General features: G+C 36.4%; 2 protein-coding genes across 2 annotated transcripts in view; both read right to left on the bottom strand.

The window, feature by feature from the left end:
• Window positions 1–901: 901 nt before the first annotated feature.
• On the bottom strand, window positions 902–8,999 carry tradd (tnfrsf1a-associated via death domain). Its single transcript, XM_024296093.2, has 5 exons — window positions 8,761–8,999; window positions 6,370–6,520; window positions 6,006–6,286; window positions 3,407–3,554; window positions 902–1,692 (listed from the first exon to the last, which is right to left on the bottom strand). The coding sequence occupies exons 2-5, from the start codon at window positions 6,518–6,520 to the stop codon at window positions 1,400–1,402; spliced, it is 873 nt and encodes a 290-aa protein (XP_024151861.1). The 5' UTR covers window positions 8,761–8,999; the 3' UTR covers window positions 902–1,399.
• Window positions 9,000–9,828: 829 nt separating this feature from the next.
• The window catches only part of ogfod1 (2-oxoglutarate and iron-dependent oxygenase domain containing 1), a 6,046-nt gene continuing 585 nt past the window's right edge, over window positions 9,829–15,289 (bottom strand). The window contains exons 2-13 of the mRNA XM_024296094.2: window positions 14,381–14,526; window positions 14,254–14,300; window positions 12,364–12,464; window positions 12,180–12,296; window positions 12,011–12,102; window positions 11,794–11,922; window positions 11,028–11,141; window positions 10,867–10,946; window positions 10,570–10,802; window positions 10,237–10,365; window positions 10,094–10,152; window positions 9,829–10,001 (exon numbers count right to left, since the gene is read on the bottom strand). Coding sequence (XP_024151862.1) covers window positions 9,846–10,001; window positions 10,094–10,152; window positions 10,237–10,365; window positions 10,570–10,802; window positions 10,867–10,946; window positions 11,028–11,141; window positions 11,794–11,922; window positions 12,011–12,102; window positions 12,180–12,296; window positions 12,364–12,464; window positions 14,254–14,300; window positions 14,381–14,526 — 1,403 coding nt within the window. The 3' untranslated portion in view covers window positions 9,829–9,845. The remainder of the gene's footprint in view (window positions 10,002–10,093; window positions 10,153–10,236; window positions 10,366–10,569; window positions 10,803–10,866; window positions 10,947–11,027; window positions 11,142–11,793; window positions 11,923–12,010; window positions 12,103–12,179; window positions 12,297–12,363; window positions 12,465–14,253; window positions 14,301–14,380; window positions 14,527–15,289) is intronic.

Raw genomic sequence — 15,289 nt, 5'->3', positions numbered from 1 at the left:
ACTTACTCTCCCTTATATTCTTTTTAAATTAATTTGTTTTATACACAAATATTTAAATTCTTATATGCCAACTAAGATGTTAGTTGTATTTATAATTGAATCAAGCTTTTTGTTTACACTTGGATAAGCAAAATAACAAAAAATAGCTTTTGAAACTTACATTAAATATAGCTAAAGCCAGCTTTGCACACTTAAAGATGTTATTTGTGTGCGTTCAGGCTAACTATAGGCTATGTTGGCACTAATTTGTTATAAAACGTACACTTTTAAAAAGAAAAAAAGGCATAGGTCATACTGATCTGGCCATGATTTTAGTCCTGCTTTGTTCTTTGCAGGGTAACAGGGGTTGCTGGAGCCTATCCCAGTGACTTCAGAACAAAGTCATGTTTTGAACTGCATAGGATACAGAAGTACTTGGAGAAAACTCATGTATGCATGAGGAAGACATGCAAATACTTTGTGCGTGTCCAAAGTTGAGGTTATGACCATACCTTGAGGTTATGACAGATACTACGGTAAATGTGATTAGAGCTTCTAATCCACGCATCACATCTGGATGGATAGTCAAGTAAAGTGCGAAGCGGGTGGGAGGAAAGGCAGGTGGAGTGGGGGTGGGGCTTTACACTAGACTGAATGAAGCCACTAGCTCAGCCAACCCATCCATCCATCCATCTCCTCTACAACAGTGACTGTTAAGTGAAAAGTCAGTACACGCCTCAGGTGAAGTCTCCACCAAACACACACACACACACACACACACCCACACACACACGTTCAGCAGCAACTTTGTTCATCAGCAGTTCAGTTGAATGCGTGCCGGCACGTGTGTGCGACTGTCAGCGAGTGACAGCAAAAAGGGGAGGATTAGCACCAAATCATACCTCAGGGAATTTTCACTAAATTATCTTTTCAGTTTTAATTACACTAATGCATCAAACACAAACATGAAGCCTTTTTTGTGACCATTTAATATGCAAGCACACATTTTATAGTAAAAAAAAAAAATCTATAAGCTGCAGCGGCACATTCACTAGAAACAACCTGCAACAGGATTGACTTGCGGCAGAAATCACAGACAACCATTCAAACAGAACTCTTAACAGTATATTCTTTACAACAGTGATTGCTTCATATTGTGAAAAACAACTATCATTAATACTAATAACTGATATGCAAACCCTGATATGAATCACCGGCTCTCATGGGATGAGGCATGTGTTCACACAACAAGTGTGACAAATGCGCTCGCACACACACACTCACATGTACTCCCACACTGGAATGATTTTACATGCGAGAAAGACAGACATCACACTTTTTAAAAAGCATGGAGGACCCCCCCCAATCATGCATCGATGATTGTTGCCTCAGTTTTCAGGAATCATACTTGGAGTTACTCTCAAGGCTGCATCTCTAGAAGATTTTCAGCCAGGCTGGTGAGTTTGCAGTCCTCCAAAGCTCGGACCAGTCTGCTCAGCTTGGCGGCCCTCCCCTCGGCCTGGATGAAGCGGGTGAGGAGCTGATAGGCTTGCTCATACAGCCCTTCTCTCTCGTACTCATAGGCCAGGTTGTCTATGGCTGGGGCTTTAAGAGCGCGGCAGTTCTTCCCCAGGGCTCTGCCAACGTGCTTCCACTGACGGCCCACTCCATTAGAGAAGCTCTGAATGTCTACTGCAGTCAGCATTCGGTCTTCTGTTGGTCCAAAGGATAAAGAAGAAGGGAAAACACATTCATGATATTTGCACTTAATCTGTGATTATGTAAACTGTGTTTTAAAAGCAGATGATATTCAACCTCATGACTAGACAGCATTCATCAGCTTTGCAGCGCTTCAAACCATTTAAAGAGACTCATTCAATTTCTGTGCCTATTTGCTGCACCAAACAACCTTTACCACTAAGTTTCAAATAATAAGTAAATCTTTTGAGCTATTAGATAATAGGCTTGGATTATTTTAGCATATGATTTATTATACAACTAATTCAAACCATTGAGGAAAAATATACTCCAATATTTAAAGTCTAGCAGTACACTAAATCCTGATATCATTGCTGAAGAAGTTGCAAAAGTACCGGTACTGTCCGTCCTTTAGAAAAGATTTTGTACTTGTAATAAGAGATTTGTGTGTCTGCGAAAAGAAGATAGAAATTAGAATTTTCTCAATGTCGTTTTTTTACTTTTGACAGACGCTCATATGACTTTCTTTCAAAATAAAAGACTTCCTGTCCCAAACAGGAACATTCAAGCAAAGCAAAAGTATTTGTGAACAACACAAGACAACCTTTACCTTACAAATCCATGTAGAGAAGGTTAATACCAGCTCTTTATTTAAGATGAAGAGCCATGTTTGTCTCATACCTCAAGAAAAAGCCACTACATCTCATTTAGTTTATTTAAATTTGGGATGACCCACTACGAAATCAATCAAAATATGCAAAACAAATACATTATGTGATTCCACTAATCTCCTCTCATAGACTGGTAGCTGTCATTTTATAAAAGGCTGGATTAAAGTCCTATGAAAAAAAAGAAAAAAAAAAAATCAGCTTGGAGCCCAGTAGCTGTCAGACAATTTAACACAACAATCAAAGATGTACAACAGGATTCTGACATCCTGCTTTTAGGAGTGAATGCCTAATTTCATATTTTGATGTTTTTTTAATTAATAAAAGCTTGTTTTGAACATGGAATAGATTTAAGCAAAACAAAAGACCCGCTCTGAACATCTTTTGATCAATTTTAAAATTGTTCCCAGAGGTCTTTCAATTATGATTATCCCGTTTTTGTTGATAAAATAAAAAACTGTTTTCTAGGACAAGGTTTTTGCAGAGCTGCTGTAGTTCATTAGAAATTGGCCTCTGAGTTGTGGGCTGGATTTTGACACAGAGCAACCCTACCCTCCTTCATCTATCTGTTGCTCTCTGTTTAAATGTTCTCCCACTAGCTTACAGCCCACACTGCAACAACCCGACATTACCGGTCCAACAAAAATGGCGAGCAATATTGGAGCTATCCAGTCATACAGTTTGGAGGCAGATGCCGGCACAGACATCTATTATACGATTTTTTTCAAACTCCATTCTTTTTGTCCCTTTCTGATTTACAACTATTTGGCCACACAGAAATTCAGTTTAAACTTAATTTTCTGTATACATTCCCGCCATCATCAGAAAACTGCCACAAGAACATGTTAACTGAATTTTCATCACAATGGGTCTTTAAAGATGACACAGAAATGACAGCTGATTTAGGGCATCAAGAAATTCTTGGATTATATGCTGGAATAATTTAAATTTAGCTCAAATTACTTATGCAACTCAACTTGACCCAAAAAAGTGAAAGAAAAGTCTTTCCAAACTCTCTAAACTAACTATACTGAAAGGTAAAAATGTCAGCTTTTACGCACCAAAAACTTTATTCTGAAACTTGAAGCAGTTGCTTGGGACAGACGACTCCTCCTGTGTGAGGGGGGTTTGCTGTGGGGCAGACCCCAGGGCCTGAGTCTGCAGCTGCTGCTCCAGGCAATCGATCTCCTCATCACGCAGACGCTCCGGCTGAAAAAGAGAAACCAAGGGAAGGAAAAACTCAAGGTGAACAGAGATTTTTCATTTAACAGCTGAATCCATTAACTCTCTTTTCTTCTTTCTCTGTTTGCCTCTCAGAGCAAATCTATCTTATTATAATGAAGTCAGTTTAGAAATATGACAAGAAGAAACTACATTATTAAAAATGGATGAACAGAAATGTTTGAAAGGTGCAGTGAAGCATCCCACAGAGAGAATCCCAAATGTTTTGTCATCATTCATTTGTTTTCTTATTATGTATTTTATATTTAGTATATCAACAGGACACTAACAAACAAATCCAATATTCTCACGAAACAACTAAACATTCTAACACATTGGGGATGATTTATTGACAACCCAAGTGAATAGTAGAACGTTGATCAAACAATAGATTTCACCAGCTGTTAATTATGAATAGCAGGTGATTTCCTGAGATTGATTGTGCAACGGATAACAGGTCCAAACCCAGTATTTAAATGAGTATTTAAGAGAGAGTGTGTTGTCAAGTTTAAATATATATATTTGTACCCATCCAATTCCTTAATGAATCAGGCTGATTGTGAACACAAGGGTAAAACATTAAGAAAAAAATATCCTTAAAAACTTAAATCCTAACTTTTAGGTTATTTATAAATGTAGCTAATATAATAAGCACCACATGGAATATTTGCATTATCATAATTTATTTGTGATGGGTTGAAGTGGTATTTAGTCATTCAATCTTTTACAGAAGATATTTTATAAGTAAAAAATGATTTAAAAAAAACAAACTCAAAAAAGGGGAAAAAATACATTAACAATAAGCACCTCCATTTACTGATGAAAATTTAGGCTTTTTAGCCCATATAAATTGTTTAAAGAACATAAGAATTAGATTCTATGCACAAAAAAAGACTCAAGTAGAAGTGTTTGGCCCAGCTCCACTGCATGGTAAAAATAAACAGAAAATTGCAGCAGAAACACCTTGTTATGCACGGTGTCAGAGGAGTGTTGATTTAGGTCCAAATCCTTTACCACCATCCTCTGTCAACCATACATTTACTGGTGTTACAGAAACAAATGTGCTAAAGCTTGTTCCATAGAGAGTAATGTAACAGGACAACTGATGTGATGTGTGCAAAACTTTTACATTAGAAGAAAAAACAAATTTAAAAAACTAATTGTAGTTTAGACTTTAAATTAAGTCAAATGGACTTTATGAGACCTAGATTAAAAAAACATTATGCATGTGAAAATAAAATAGAAAATATTATGTTAAATATTGATAAAAAACATACTTGAAAACTCAGTCATAAATTCTAATGGCGAGTTTGTAAACTGTTTAATTATTGGGGGATATATATATATATATATATTTTTTTTTAAACTCGATTATTTTATAAAAATCATTATGAAAAATGTTATGAGTCGATGAAAAAGAGTGAAGGACTTAAACTAGGAGTGGCCAAACTTATTGACTCATAGGTTCTAAAATTCAACAGAAGGACCAGGAGATGGACGTGGAGTGTTATAATCCACCTCACAATAGAAAAAAATAACATGAAATCTGGATGAAAACGTGCTTTAATCTTGATTATAAAATAAATTCACATTTTCAAACACAATAATATAGAATATTGATTTCTGCGAGTTTTGTTCTAATTTCAGTGCTAATTGCATTGATGGATTGATGTCCCTGAGAGAAAAACGCAAACTTAGAGAAATGTTGCCTTCAGGTGGTGTTGAAATGATCGGAAAAATGACTTTCCGACTTGGAAAGCACATATGAAGTTCAGGAAAACAACAAAATCTTCCAACTTCTTTCTTCATCAAAGTCTATTTATTTGTATTTCACCATTTATGGGTAGACACAAGAATTGTAGGTTACTTAGAACATTAATAAAGATCGTTAATATAATTTATTCCAGTTTGGCGGGCCAGATTAAATAGCTTAATGGGACGCGTTTGGCCCCTGGGCCGTAGTTTGCCCACCCCTGACTTAAACAGTGGGAAGAACTGAGTTCATCTCATGACAACTGTGTTATCTTGCACTTCCGGGTCCAATAGCCTGAATCTATTAATATTTGATAATAAGTCCTGAACCGGATATTGATAATTCATGTAGAGAAAATTGTATGGTCGAGTCGGGGTGGGATTATATAAATTCACTTCCTTCCACTCCCTTTCAAACGATCTACTTGTGATTCATTAAGTGATATGTTATTTCATGTACTCCTTTTTTCTGTTTTCAATTAGTGCAACATTTAAGTTGACATTTTTTCCAAGTCAAATGCACATTTGACTTTATAATACATACAAAAATCTCAGAAAGTCTAAATCAGGGACATTTTTCTGATCCTTGAAAACACTGACTGGTCCAACCTGAATCCACCTCCATCCAGGTCCAAGTTTAATATCAAACCAGATCTAACTTCACAAACCTGATATCACTGATGTTACCTGAGATTGGTGGATGTGCTGTAGGCAGACCTCCAGCTTGTCCAGACAGAGATCCAGAATGTTTGTGCTGGCCTTGAGCTGGGTTTCAACAGTGCACTCTTGAGCCACAGCAAAAAGCCGACCGGCATGCTGGGAGAAGGACTGATGCAGAGCTCTAGAGCTATAGCTATCCAAAAACTGCTTACATGCTGCCATGTTCACAAACTTCACCTCCACACCGAGAAAGGGTTCAGCATCGTGGACCTTTAGGATCTCATAGCCACCCAGACCTCCTGCAGAATCTGACCATGAAAAATGTTGATAATTAACACGAAAAAGAATACTTATTTTTTAAATCACTGTAATAATGAACTGAAAGGCTCACCTGTAAGTGTCAGTTTGATGACTTTGAAAACAATAAACTTTCCATTTTGGTTCTTGTAAAGCGACAGCAGGTCCACATCAGCGCAGAGCGACTGCAGGAATAGGACCACACATCCTGTCCACGGCCCTCCATCCAATGTCTTGTCTGCCATCTTTTAAACAAAATAAAAAAAGATTTTCAGAATTTAAGTTCAGGAAGAAAATGAACCACAGGAAAAGACAGATATTTTAAAGCTGTAAGGAAAATTAAAAGAAATTAAAAATATATTCAGGCTAATCACCCACACACAGGATCTTGTCTGCTCAATATAAATTAATATATAAACCTTTAGCGAGAAAAAAAATATTCTAAATGTACTTGGAAACTAACAGTTTAATTAAAATATGAAAACCTAAATGTATGTCCAGCTACATGTTAAATATTTTAATTAAGATGGACATTTGTATGGGTGATCCAGGATAACAACCAGTGGGTGGTGAGTTTAAATCCAACATAATTATTTTCATTTATAATCTGACACAGCAAAAATCACAAAAATACAAATAAGACAAATATTATCAAGATCAGATAGAAAATTACTGATATATATAGTTTTCATTTTCTTGTAGTCCCTTCTATTTTTTTAAATAAAATTCACAAGTTATACTTTTTAGTCTTTGTCTTTTTAAGTAGCATAAATGCATTATTACACTTTCTAGGTGCATCAGGGGCGGAGCTACAGGGGACTAAGGAGCAGTGATTCAGTTGTCCAATTCTTCATTGTAAAATCAAACACATTCATCTTCATATCAACAGTATTCCATCTACGTTACGTTCAAAATCCTCTGATTGTCTTATCCAAAGAGGATAACGGAAATATCAAAGTTATTGTTGTTGCTGCACCATAACCAGCTAAAGCAGTGAACATCTGAATATTCCCACTTTCTTTTTTCCTTCTTTTAATATAAATATTACATAAAAGACTAGCATAACCTCAATCCCAGCCCCAAGCTTGTATCTTGGAAGAACCTCTGAAGCCTGTTCAGGCCATCTCTGTGCCGCTTGATGGTGAGCACTCCGCATGGAAAGAGCATTCTCTGAGCTGGATTATAATGCATTTCCTCATATTTCACTAATACACAGCAGGCTGGGCAACTGTGTCTATGGGAATGTCCACAACTTAGCCGGTGTGTAATTAAATTTTATCCTATCTGCTGGCACTCTGGAAGTATACTGTGAGTTCACCATCTGTATAAGGATTACATGATCACCAGAAGCTTAAAATGCATTACTTATCTTTCGTTGCCAAAAGACTACCTCTAGTATTTCCTTGACAGCTGTGGGGGACAACATTTAAAGATTAATGTGAAAACACACCTGTAAATTAGTAATCAATGCTTAAAGAGGGGTTTTCCATATAAAGATATTCAAGAAGGTGTTTTAGATGTTGTTTTTTTTTCTAATACCGACATCATTAGCTCATGCCTCTGAACACAAATTTTATAGAAAACTTTACATTATTTTTTTGAGGCAAATAATAGCACATAAATGCAGTTTAGCTTGGTGTTGCTCACAGATTCAATATCTAATCTTTAAAAATATACAATCTGGGTGGGAAAAAAAATATACAGTATTTTCATAAATAAATGTTCTTTTTTAAATTATCTCAACAGAGATGTGGCCTTCCAATGAAATTAACCTACTAAAAAGGTTTAAAAAATATATTTTTTGTAGATGGCACAACAGATATGGAACCGAAACCAAATTGTGACCCAAAAATCTTGCTTTGAACCGAACCGTGGGAAAAGTGAGTCATTGCATCCTGAATTACTGTGCTTGGTTATATTAGAGAATGTTTTCACAAAAGGCTAAAGAAAATGTGGAGCAAAATCCACTTCTGAAAACATTTAAAAATTATGAATAAATCAGATAAAACCGGGATTTTTATAACATTATATGAAGCAGCACAAAATCATTATCTGATAACTAACCCTAACCCTTTCCTATTAAAAAATATCAGTTTATAATACTCTTATATTACACTAAAGCTAATTCAATTTAGGAGAAAAACAAAGTAAAGACAACACCTAAATGAAAACCCTAAATTTTAGATTAATCAAATAACACTTTTTTTCTCTAAAAGTAACTTTTCATGTAAGTAAACAACTGTGCTGGTCAAACCTACCCAAAAACATTAAGTTTAGCATTCTATAACTTTTTGTTGACGTTGGTTGGGCTGTGATACACACACACACCATGCTAGTTCAGTACATGCACTGCCGTAAACCTTTTATTCACAGCTAAGCGCCATGTCGCGCAACAATAAAACCCAAACAGGAACACGCAGCCTCGCTCTATCTTTCCTTTGTTCCTCTCTGAGGTCAAATGTACTTACACTTGTCATAAACTTACCTTAACAACTTTTCTAAACTGTTCGATGACGCTTCCTCCTCGGGAATCACACCTACTGACACAGAGAGAAGTCCCTGGTCTCCCATTGGCTGAGAGGAAGCAAAAGCTCGATTTGATTGGCTAAGACCAGCGCGCAGCCCGAGGAAAAATCATGAGGGCCAGGAAGTAGGTTCCCCCTCACCCCCCTTGCTGTAAGAATTACGTTTGTAGAAGAAAACAGTCTTTTCTGATCTTTGTGGTCAACATTTCCGTGAAACGACTTGTTTGAAACGCAGTCCTGCGAAACCGATCTAGGGCAAAACAGGCGGGTGTCTAAAACCAAGCCCTTGAAGTTGTTAGCTAGGGGAAGTTATTAAATTATTGGTAACTTCAAAATTATGGTCCAAATGGGCTTGTTTTGATTCTTCATAATATTTTAGGGTGACTGCAATAATACTTTGCATACTTTAACAGCAAATGTAGATGTAAAGTTAAGGATTTATAAATGGGTTCTTTTAAAATCAATACACATTGCTTAATCGACAATTCAATTTGTTTTAATAGCTTGAGTGTTTCATACAGAACTGACAACTGTATTTTTTAACTTTATACTGATCATTTATGAACCAGCTGCTTTGTTTTTTATTATTTCTTGGGGTAATAAAATTATTGTACAGTCGTTTTTTTTAAGATATATGGATATTGCTAATGCACTTTGATCAACTCAGTTAACCTTTAAATTACATCCTGCCTCAAAAATAGCAAGAATAGTAAAACCTTAAATTAAGCGAATGTGTGATGCATGATTTATCTGGTTGCCATTTGTCTAAAATAGTCAACAGCTTACTTCTATTTGTTTTGGGGTTTGTTTTTTTTTTTTGGCTTAATTTGCTGCTTAAAGTGAAATCTACATCATGGATTTCCTGTCCTCTTGATTCTCCCTCTCGCCCTGTCATTTTTCATTTCAAATCAGAGGATTTTTGGCACATCAAGAATTTACAAGACTCTTTTAAATCTAAATTACATCAACATGTAGCTCACTTATCAATGTGAGATGAGAATATCACAGTCATCCCAGGAACCCAGACAGACATTTGTGAAAACGTTTATTCATAGTAAACAAAAGAAAAGTCATAAAACCCTCTGAAGGTTGACGCATCGGCAGAACAGCTTTTGTGGTTGATGTGCTTCACAAATTTGAGGGTTTCTTTGTCTCGGTAGACGAGGGCGAGGGAGTTATCCTCTGGATATACGGTCAGAAGCTGTGCAGAAAACATAAGCGAGTCGGTCAAAACACATCCACTGATATAAAGCCGGTAACGAATAAAATTAGATCATAAATATTGACACTCACTTCTTCATCTTCTTCATTGGCAACGTAACAAGTGAAACCCCCAAACTCTGACTGCCAGCCTACGAAAAGACAACACATATTTTTAACAATTAGGATAAAAAAACAACACTAAAATCTCCCTTTAACCCTATTTGTGTGCTCACCTGTGCAGCCAAAAGGTAATAGTAGGTCCAGAGCATATTCGGCCTTCTCTGCCTCTCCATCATGCAACAAGGTGTAGCCGCCATGAGACCATCGACGGATGCTTCCACAACACACAGGTGTGCTCAACTCTAAACAAGACACAATCAATTACATAGTAATGGTAAATGGCTCATTCATCTATCCATATTTACACATTGCTGCCTTACACTGGCGCCAACATAAAACCACCAGGTGTTGTGTCTTGCCCATGTCCACACATAGACGGGCAAGGCGGGAAATTAACCTGCAATCTTCCAATAGAAGGTCGACTGCTCCAAAACAGTATCATATACCTTTCTCTGTGCTTGCACCAGCTGATGATTCTGTTGAAGAACCTGCAGCTTCTCCCTCCGCCTTCTGTTTTGCTTCCTCTTCATCCTCATCATCATCATCCGCAGGACACAGATAGTGAAGTCGAAGGCCAGTGAAGTTAGAGAGAAGCAGAAAGAAGGCCTCTGAGTTGAACAGCTCCCAGCACTCAGTCACACAGTCAGGCAGTGTGTCCAGAGAGGCCACCTCAAAGCACCTAAAAGCACAAGATTATCAGAAGTCTTACTGCAACATGAATCAGACAACCAGCTCAACTCTACCTCTTATTGGGCGGACCTCTATTCATCCATAGGATTTGAGCTTTCTGCAAAGCTTCACCAACTTCCTTGAATTTCTCCTCCTGAAGCAAAAACCTCACACTTATCAAGCAGAAACAAGCAGTCACGGGTAATGCTGAAAACAGCACAGATAAAGGGGTTACCCGAAGAAAATCCTTGAGTTGAATTTCTGAGCTATCCTCAAACTCTTCCTGGATTTTCTCTTGATATGTAATGTCCAAGTAGACAGGATTGACCCATTCCAGGAGCACCGTCTCCTGCCAGGAACAAAAGACATACAAGTAGTTTATTAAGGGAGAAGTGAGCGTCTTGATACATTTATTCTTCATTAAAATAGACTAATATTGCTTTTAAAATCTGGGTAAGGATATATTTTTACACACGAAACAGAAGGATTATTTTGAGAACCTTAAATTTAACTGAAAGACCAACTCCGATGAAAATTGTGTTTTTGGGGATTTTAATGTGTTCTGATGATGATGGAGGACACATATAAATAATTTAAAGATTAAAATATTATTTCTGAGCATTTAAATCATTTTTAATCAGGAGCAGACAAAAAATGCTACTGCTAAAAGATTGTAGGTGAGATGTAGAAGAAACTACAACAACCCACAAGCCCACTGCTCTGCTCCATTCTGATGCATGTATGTCTTTGTTTTCCCTGTCTGAGCTGGCATCTGGCTTTAAACTGTACAACTGGATATCTCTGATATTGCTCGCCATTTTCGTTGCAACACTAATGTTAGGTTGGGGTTGTAAGCTAGCAGGAAAGCATGTAAACAAAGGGCTGATGGGAAAGGCAGATGACTCCTTTCTAGTTCAAATAAGTTAAAATATTATCTGAGTGGTGGGACTTTAAGAAATAGTAGAATCTCAATCAAAATAAAGCAAAAAGGGAGCACAAACATCTCTCGGTAGGTGAGGCGTCCTGGGAAGGGATGGCTCTTTGTATCGAGGAGGTCGCTCCAAAGAAGATCCATGAAACCAACCGCTTACTGAAAGACGACACTTGTCTTGAGACAAAACCTCTCGAACCTGCAAGAAATGAAATCATACAGAATCTAGATTTCAATCCCACTTTTACCTTTTTGGTCCAGTTATAAATCAAAGTGCTCCTTTTTACTTGGTGAAAGGAGACGGGAGAAACTTCAAAAAGGACTAGGGTGTTCCAGGAGGGTACTAGAGACTTCACAATACTCTGTGGCTGGAAATTACCTAAAAATAGAGATCACAAGAATATGCAAACACACTTAAGTCTCAAAAGGTACACACACAAACAGTGTGATACTCACTGTCTGTTGCGTAAAGATCGAGGGTTCCCCCGTCACTGCTCTCCCATGGAGGCACGAGATACAAAATGAAAGCAGCGCGCCTCCCTTCCAACTCATCGTCATGACACAAAAGAACATCTTAAAAAAAAAGTAAACTAGTTAAATATGAATTCAAAGACACTTGAAATTGTATACACCTGTGTACCTGTATACTCATATCTGGCACAAGAAATATCCACAGTGCTCTCCAGCTCAACCCCCAACACGTCCCCCAGCCACGAGCGGAAAGGACCAAAGAGTGCCGCCCTGCACAAAAGCAGAAACATTTGCTCTGACTGACTGCAGGAAAAGTACAAACAACATTTAACCTGATTCAAAACAATAAATCTGGAAACCTTTCTCCGCACACAAGCTGTTCTGAAAGCCCTCCGTGACATTTGATGGAACATGAATAAAAGATGATCTCAAAGGGGGAGCCATCACTTTATATTTAATTGCCGTCTTTAATCTCCAGGGCTCTACTTCTTCAGTAAACATGGCTGGTTTTGGTTTGTAGGTGCGTGAATAAAGCCATTTTTTAACGTCCCGTGTTTGTAAAAGTGTAAAATTACAATAGGTCTCATTATTCAAAATTAGGAGGCACAGACAGCAACAATGATGGCAAAGAAAAATGCAGTAGTATCCTCAACAGATTTTTAATCCACCTCTACTGTCCAGAATATTAAATTAATATGTGTGCCTTTAAATAAAAGTGAAATTCAAGTGTTACATTTTCACAATGAAACATGCAGTTTTTAAAAATATTTCATCAGAATATAGTAAATCCACTAAATTACTGAGATCAATTTTTATTTGGAGTTCAGCTCAAAACATAAAACTCTGGGGAATTGAAGTAATTTAAAATATTATCTACTATTCACTTACATTTTATTCGACCTTTGCTTCTCTGCACTAAAAAATGGGCCACTTTTCCCAAATTAATACGTATAAGTGGCAGTATGTCTGTTTTTGTTGCTACTTAATATTTTTCAGTTGTGATATAATTATTGCACAATCAAATGTGTAAATGCAAGTTTGTATGTTTTACTCAATAAATGAAGGAAAGAGCCTAATTAAAAAACAAAGGTGATCTCTAGCGCCCCCTTGTGGATCATTAACCTGATTTTTCTTGCAAAAACTATGAGCTGCAACTTTCTAATGTCTGTAAACACCGATTTTCAAAATATATTAACCAGTTAACTTTTCATTTACAGTATATAAAGCATTAATATTGTTTTAAATGTTTTAAGAATTTGTCAAATCTATGAGCTTTTGACAAAATTCAGTGCTGAAATAAAAGCTTATTAGCAATGCCAAAAGGACACTTGAATGTGCATTTACTTAATCATCAATATTATGCAATTTTCTTGAAAATATGTGGTTTAATTGTGCATGTGTTTTCAATTAGCAAAATCACATTACTTTATGGTCTACAATCTTCCCACAGTAACAACAATGATTTAGCATGCTGTGTAATAGGTTAAAATTAAAAGGTGCTTTAACTGAATATGCTGGAAAAGCAAGAACTGTTTTTACAGTAAAAATCAAACAAAAACTTTTAAAATGAAATAAATAAATCGATGCAATAGAAACTAAAGTGACCCACAAATGGTCACAGCAGACACTACAGTGTTGGAGTTAGTATAAATAAAGATATAAATGACGTGACACTCTTTCGTGGTCGTTTAAGGACTAACATGCACAACACAAAAAAACATAAATTATCTCAAATAAGCTACAGGAAATTTTGTAAAATGCTTAAAAAAAGGAAGCTAGGTCTCTCTGTGAGGTAAGAAATATTGATTACAATAAATGTAGGCTTGTGTGTCTGGTTTACGGATAAGCGGTGGATCAGGTGGTGGAGTAAAAGAGATTAACTCGCCATTAACTGTGGTGTATGTGATTCCGTCCCCGTTCCAGCGAGACAATAATAACACATAACTGCATAAAAATAGGGCATCTGTTTTTAGCATGTTCTGCAGCTTACTGACAACAAATCACTATAAATTACTCACACCTAAAAGAACACAATAACACAGTTTTATACCACCTTTACCTCAGTCCAGCAATGTGTGGCTCTTTTCTCTTTTTCAAGTCATCAGACTGTGGAGGAACAATTAAAAGAACAGATAAGTACAGAATTCAACATGGATAAATGTGTGAGGAGTCTGTGGGTTGAGTACCTGTTTGAATTTGTAGAGATCATTTGACTTTTCATCAAAGTTCAGCTCCAGCAGCTCACGCTGGAGATTTTCAGCAAAAGCTTGGCTGCTGAGGAAGTTCTTGATAATGCAGTGAGGAAAAGGGTCACAATCCAACTCTACATTACCTGCACAGAATAAAAAAAGAAACAGGGCTTCAAGCAGTATTTGCTTTCTTAAAGTAAATAGATAGGACTTTGGGGGTTAACATACATGTTTTGTTTAGTTTTTACTGACATATATAGCACTTTTTGTTCCCCCAAGTGACTATTCACACACATTAAAGGCAGCAATGTGCTTTTTTTTTTAAGGGACAAAATGACTGAAGTTGACATATTTTGCACTGGTTATCTAGCTTTAAAAAAAAACAAACTCGATGAAAAAAGAGAAAAGCAAAACTTAAGCTGCATGTTCTGAGGTGTTTTGGTTTTTAATATGTAACCCATCGATGCCTTTTGATGCAAATATGCAACAAACCACTTCAGCTATATGATTTACATACTTTAGCCTATACTTGAATGCAAAAATATTAGAGATTTTTTTTATATAGCTGGTAATAAATTCAAGTGTCAAGCGGCTAAAACATATAGTTGTGAGAAGATCTATAGTGCATCCTTTAGAGTTAAAGTTAATTAAGCATACTTTGTGTTTAAGACTTTATTATTATTCCTTAATATTTTTTTATACATTAAATACTTTTCATACACAATTTATAGTAGAGGAGTGTCAGCACTTGTGTCCTTTTTTATTAAAATCCTTATGATTCTGATGTAATCCGCAGCCTTATAAAAAAAGTAAGCATTTGGTATTCCTATTACAAGTTCCTGCAGCAAATTTAACTCACATTTTACGTTTAAGGTTGAAAATATTTTTTATGCAAAGTTTATATAA

Source organism: Oryzias melastigma, linkage group LG3 (genome assembly GCF_002922805.2).
Source record: "Oryzias melastigma strain HK-1 linkage group LG3, ASM292280v2, whole genome shotgun sequence".
In the NCBI taxonomy this organism is placed as follows: Eukaryota; Metazoa; Chordata; class Actinopteri; order Beloniformes; family Adrianichthyidae; genus Oryzias; species Oryzias melastigma.
Note: the sequence above shows the minus strand (reverse complement) of the source record. Positions and strands in the feature narration are given on the sequence as shown.

Excerpts from the sequence above, each read along its gene's own strand:
- tradd (XM_024296093.2), bottom strand. The coding sequence starts at position 6,520 with ATGGCAGACAAGACATTGGATGGAGGGCCGTGGACAGGATGTGTGGTC. Across the intron at positions 6,287-6,369 it reads CATCAAACTGACACTTACAG|ATTCTGCAGGAGGTCTGGGT; the intron begins GTGAGCCTTTCA and ends TTTCATGGTCAG. Across the intron at positions 3,555-6,005 it reads AGCACATCCACCAATCTCAG|CCGGAGCGTCTGCGTGATGA; the intron begins GTAACATCAGTG and ends TCTCTTTTTCAG.